The sequence below is a fragment of the Chionomys nivalis genome, chromosome 13 (assembly GCF_950005125.1).
Source record: "Chionomys nivalis chromosome 13, mChiNiv1.1, whole genome shotgun sequence".
NCBI lineage: Eukaryota > Metazoa > Chordata > Mammalia > Rodentia > Cricetidae > Chionomys > Chionomys nivalis.
The window spans coordinates 16,529,205-16,535,335 of NC_080098.1; the positions used below are offsets into that span (position 1 = coordinate 16,529,205).

General features: G+C 48.9%; 1 protein-coding gene across 7 annotated transcripts in view; it reads right to left on the minus strand.

Moving 5' to 3' along the window:
- Cacnb2 (calcium voltage-gated channel auxiliary subunit beta 2) overlaps positions 1 to 5,841 on the minus strand; it is a 353,794-nt gene extending 347,953 nt beyond the window's left edge. For 3 of the 7 annotated variants that reach the window (XM_057788146.1, XM_057788139.1, XM_057788138.1), the window contains exon 1: positions 5,092 to 5,424. In XM_057788146.1, coding sequence (XP_057644129.1) covers positions 5,092 to 5,127 — 36 coding nt within the window. In that variant the 5' untranslated portion in view covers positions 5,128 to 5,424. Of the gene's footprint in view, positions 1 to 5,091; positions 5,425 to 5,452 lie in introns of those variants that run through there. The other 4 variants (XM_057788141.1, XM_057788136.1, XM_057788140.1 and 1 more) reach the window with 2 other exon arrangements.
- Positions 5,842 to 6,131: the final 290 nt, after the last annotated feature.

Genomic DNA, 6,131 nt, shown 5'->3' on the forward strand with positions numbered 1-6,131 from the left:
AATCGCTGTCCACAGGCAAAATGCTGATGCCTACAATTAGTTTGCTTCCGCTCAATTAGTTGTTGCTGACATTTATCCCTTTGAATTCCAGACTTTCCGCATTTTGGGAACAATGTCAACATGACCAAAATTATTCAAGAGAGATCCACTAAGCCCCCTTGTTTACGGGCACTTGGCTGTGAAAGTCCTTAGGTCCTTCACTAGGTGAGAAGTAGCTGAGATTGCCTCCTTAGGAAAAGGGAAATACAGTTGGTTTTCACAGGGATCCAGCTCACAGGAAAGCAGAATCAGGAGGCAATACCAATACAGCTCTTGGGGAAGAGGTCTCCTGAAGGCCTGAAGAGGAGAGGAAGAGGGGGAAAGGCCAGGGGCAGGATGTGTCTTTTTTTTTTTTCCACAATGCCAGGCTTGGAAAGATTCCTAAGAAAGTGCAGTTGCTTTAAGTGATATAATAAATAATTGTAACTCTGAAGTTGTAAAAAAATAATAATAATATGCAGTACTTGCCATGGTTGGTGAAACATAGACAGGTCTGAGTGTCACAAAATTGAAGAGTGTTTCCACTCCCCTCCTCCACAGGGTTAGCATACTTAGCTAAACTTGACTAGAAAAGGTCAAGACTTCGTGCAGCATATGACAATGCAGTCAAAGGCAGCGACAGGTGAATTATAAAACAGGAAGCGAGGCTGTGGGTGTTGAACTCCAATAGAGTGCTTTCCTGGAATGTGGGAAACACTAGGCGAGTGGGGAGGGGAGAAGAGTGGAAGGAAGGGCTCCAACTGTAGAATAATTAAACCTCATATCACTCAAATGTTATATTTGGAATTCCAAAAACACACTCAGAATTTCTGACTACGATGATATTTCAATTTCTCCGAAGCCTTGACACTAGAACCATTCAATAGGAAAGCAACCAATCGTTAGGAATAAGGGCTCGAGTAACGCCTACAGCGTGTGAACCCGTCCACGGTATTTGGAGGCAAGACTTAAACACAGCAAGGACCTAAGCGTGTTTCTGGGGGAGCCAGAAGGAAGGCTGCCATTCTTTTCTGATAAAGCCCCTTGCTCCAGCAGGTCAGGATGTTGCCATGACCAGACTCTGTTTCTATGGTGCGCTGAAAGGCAGCTGGAGAGCTGGCTGGGGCAGAACCAGCTGGGATCTGTTGCTAGGAGCAAAACAAACAGGCCCTCTGCTTCCTGTCCTTCATTGTCAGGTGTGACTAGAGATGCTGGACTGCTACCGGGCTCTTTGAGGCCTAATTTGCAGAGCGCCTGTTCTGTTTCCAGGCCATTTCCTCCTGTGTCACTATTATCTTATTGCCAGTCCTTCTCAACTGCTCCCCATCTACCCAACCTTCCCAGGAGCTGTCCCAGTCCTTAGAAAAGGACCAGCTACAATGTTTACGGTTATGCTGTCCAACAAGAACGTGAACTCCTATGTAATATACATTCTCTAGTAGCCGCAGTAACAGGGGAAATGAATTATAACAGTGCATTCTTTGTATTTATCTTTGTATTTAACAACAAAACAAAAATACGATCACTTCAGTATGTATCCAGTGTAAGAGTTATTAATGGAGACGTGTCCTGTTTATTATTTTGAAATCTCATTTGTGTTTCATATTCAGAGCACATCTCAGGTTGGGCTAGCCACATATTAGGTGACCCGAGGCCCCAGGGATCTAGCACCTAGTAGAGCATCAGATTCGGAGCTTGGAGAGTCCTAGGAAAACTTTGGCCCTCTGCCTGCAGATATGCTCTCGTACTCCCAGCCATGACTGAAAAATCAATGCAGTCTGGTAAAAATCCGAACTTTTAAGATTTGTACTGACATGACCTTCAACCTCTCACATCACAAACACACCCACTTTGCTCCTGATCATGTACTTGAGAGCAGAACTCAAATGGATGAGGTTATTCCATCTCCATAGGCAAACAAATGGTGAGTTTGTGAATCTATATCTTTTGCTTTTCTCCTGTGAAAACGGTAATCCTGAGGGAAGAAGAAGAAGAAGAAGAAGAGGAGGAGGAGGAGGAGGAGGAGGAGGAGGAGGAGGAGGAGGAGGAGGAGGAGGAGAAGGAGAAGAAGAAGAAGAAGAAGAAGAAGAAGAAGAAGAAGAAGAAGAAGAAGAAGAAGAAGAAGAAGAAGAAGAAGAAGAAGAAGAAGAAGAAGCAGCCTGGTCTACAGAGCTAGTTCCAGGACAGGCTCCAAAGCCACAGAGAAACCCTGTCTCGAAAAAAAAGAAGAAGAAGAAGAAGAAGAAGAAGAAGAAGAAGAAGAAGAAGAAGAAGAAGAAGAAGAAGAAGAAGAAGAAGAAGAAGAAGAAGAAACTGACTTCTGGAGTCAATGATGGCTGAGAAGTATATTTGTCAATGGAGGTTACACTTGGACATTCCTGGGTAGAATTATTATTATTTAGCACCTTAAGCAAAAGAACAAGCCCCCCACACACACACACACATACACATTCACACATACAGAATGAGAAACAGGAAAGGGTGAGGGGGAGATACTCCAAAGGCAGCCTTCTTTCTCAGGTAGAGTTTACAACCAGTTTGTTCTGTCCAAACGAAGATCGGAGGGCTCATGGGTTTGCCAAGTTCACCGGGGCCCCAGGCTGCCAGAGCCCACAGATATAAAATAAACAGTGTGACTCTGCCCTCACGTAACACACGTGGAAGAAACACACGGAGGCACGATTGCTTTCATTTTTAGGAGCCCAACAAAGCAGGAGCGGATAAACATTTAAAGCTTGCTTGGCATCCACGTACTTATAAAATCCATTCCCCTTTTCCATCTCTTTTCCATATCAGCATAGTCACGTGTTCTTTCTCCTGGCTTGGTATTTGAAAGGTCTGATGGTCACAGGCCTACCTAACATAGCCATAATCTCTTTATCTCTTTTGACTTTAGACATATTAGCCCTTGCCCAAATTGTTGAATATCTATTAACCTCCCCTTCTTCCAGCAAACTATCTTACAGAACATTCTCGTGGATCTGGCAAGGCAGCTGTCAGATGGCTCCTTTTCTGAACCCGTTTCACAGATCTCTGTTGTTCCAAGTCTCCAAGATGTGATTTCAAATAGCCTCGTGAACCTGATGCCTGGCAGTCCCCAAGTTAACACTTTCCATGCTCTCTACACTGGAGATTACAGACACACATGGTAGGGAAGACGCCCAATTGCAGCTCCCAGTGTGTCTAAAGTTTTCATTGAAATCTAGCAATCCTCATATTGTCCACTTGAATGTTACCTCCCTTGTCAAGTATTGCAGATATCTTGAGACTTGTGACTTTTACTCTTTTTTAACTCACTGCATTTGCTAACAGACTCCCCCCTGCAAATATCTCCTTTGCCATTCATGAAACTACAGGAATATAAATTCTTTGAAGGGAGAAAATTCTATCTGTCCACTTTAGATTAGTTTTCAATTGCAGCTGTACACTGAATATTTGTTGTCTTACATTTAGTTAGAAACAACCAGGTAAATTAGTACTCTCACCTGAATACAGGTCTTTTTTTTCCTCTCAGTGTATCAGCCCTAACTTTGATTACCAAGATTTAAAAAGTACTATTTTTATCACAAGAACAAAAACTTTTCTTTAAACAAAAATTACCTAAAGAAACTTCAAAGAGAAGAGACATCTCAATTACCTTCCTCTCTCAAGAGTCAAGCCCTTCGTCCCTGCACAGCTGAAGTCTCTGAGTACATCTTCACCTGTCTCCGTGGCAAGCAAGTATCATGATAAAATCAGGAGCCTAAAACAAACGTGAGCTCTGTGGGTTCAAATTCGGATCCTCTGGCAGAATCTGGCTTAGAGTGCTCTGGGTAATTACAGGTCTCCCGCTTAGGCTTGTCAGACAACTAGGCAGACTGAAGCCTACCTGTTCTACCAAAAAGAAATGAGTTTCTGATTTACAAGTCCATATTGTCCATGCTTCCCCCCGCCCATCTCTAATCACTCTTAGAACCTGTAGTTTCCAGTGGTCAAAGAGAGCTCAATAAACAGTCCACAAGATGGCTCCGCAGGTAATACTGTAGGCAGGAAGCCCTAAGACCTGCAATTCAACCCCCCCCTCCCCGAGACCCACAGGGCTGAAGGAGAGAACCCCCGGGCCTTCTGCAACTTACCCTCTGACATTACACAGAGAACCTTCCAGCCTGTACACACGTGTGCACACACGTGCATGAGTAGCAGCATGCAAATGTACACCCAAGTAAGGTCACAAACACACAGGGGGAGCTCAGGAGAGCTTGAATTAAATACATGGGTTACCATTGTCACAGCACAGAAATGCGACCAGAGCAGGAACAACATATTATTTGTGACCTTTCTCGGAACGTCCGACTCCCACCCCACGACTACACAGTAAACACTCGTCTAAGCGGATTTTATGCTATGTATTATTTGTGTACACACACATATCACAGTTTACAATCTGGCAAATGTGGGTTTGAAAACAGCAAGCCAAAGTAATAGAGCAAAGGAGAAGCATTCTCCTGGACTCACCCTACACTCTTCCCATGACTCTCCAACTAGCCCAAGTGTCAGGTTTGAAGGCTTTGCCCCAAGAATAAAAGTTGAGGAACTCCTTACCGCCCAGGACTGGGGGTGTCTGGAATCCCAACTGTACCTGCCAAAGCCTTACATAAAAGCTACCTTATCACACCCTACGCCTACAACCGACATCTCCTATTTCACAGTGAGCAGCGGAACAGAATTTTTCCAGAAACCGCTAATACTCATCAGAGAAGGGAAGCCAGGAGCAGCTAGAATGACTTGTCATTTCAGGGCAAACAGAAACAAAAACTTTCTCATCTCCAACTCTATGCTCTCAAAGCAAAGGAACTGGGGGTCCAGGCAAACCCTGGCAATGGGACAGCTGAACTGTCTGGGTGGCACAGCGCCCCAGGTGCCGAGGGGGATAGAGGCTGCTCTCTGGGGACTAGGCAGGGGGGTTCCACGCCCACCTCGACCCTGCATAGCATCCCACCTCCTCGCCCAGCAGCTAGCGGAGACCACCAGAGGCAGCCAGCCGGAAACGGCGCTGCGGGGTGCGAAAACCCTTTCCCGCCCGCCCGGACTCACGATCTTGAGCCGGTCCAGTCCGCTCGCCTGGTCCATTGCTCTCCATGTGCTTCTCCCGGGCAGGGGCGCGGACCGCCGAGCGGCGTGGCCCTGGAGAAGCCGGGGCGGAGCAGCAGGTCGTCCTCGCCCCTTCCCACTGGCTTTTCAGAAAGCAGAGAAAAAAATGGAAGCCGGAGCAGAACCCGGGAAGGCGCGCAGGGGCAGGGTCCCGGTCAGCCAGGGGTTGGGGGAGGAGGTGGCGAAGGGGACCCAAGCGAGAGGGGCAAGCGAGGTCTGCAATCGGAAAAGGAGGCGGCGGGAGGGACTGAGGTAGGAGCCCTGAGGCTCACAAAGCCAGCAGAAGGCGCGGCGCTGTGGCTACCTGTGCTCCGAGCGCCCCCGCGGGAGCCGCGCTCTCCAGCAGCTCCATCTGGCTCTCCTGCGCCACCGCCGCTACGGGAGGCGACTTGGACGCGTCGCTTTGGACCATCGGCGAAAGTCGGCTCCAAGGCGGCGGGTCCCCTCCTCCACGCCCCGGGTCCCCTGCTCCTCTTCGCCCTACGGTTGGCGGCTCTCAGTGCGCGGAATGCCGCTTAAAGCATATTGCAAAGCCTAGGGGCGGTGGCGCGGGCACTCGGCTGGGTGGCCAGGGAGAGGGGCGCACGTTCTTTGGGGCCTTGGGGCCAGCGAGCGACGAAGACGCGGACTGCCGGGCGGGCGGTCTCCGGGGAAGGTCCCCGCCAGGAGGGAGGGCGCTCCGGGAGCGCGAGCCAGGGGGAGGCGCGTCTGAAAGCGAGAGTGACAAGCCACCGCCACTCCGAAAAGTTCCTCGCGGGAGGCGAGGGCCGCGTGGGCTCCGACTCAGCTGCCGCCCGTCGCCGTGGCACCGCGCTGGAAAGTTTTTAAAGCCAGCCGGGGCTCCCTGGGGAGGTAACTAGCCCAGCTGCTCAGCTCACCTCCTCTTCCCGAGGACCAGGGGAGGCAAAGGATCCACAGGGTTGTTCTCTAAACTGAAAGTCTCCATGATTCAGAACAGAAGGCAGACAAACTCTGGAGCCTCG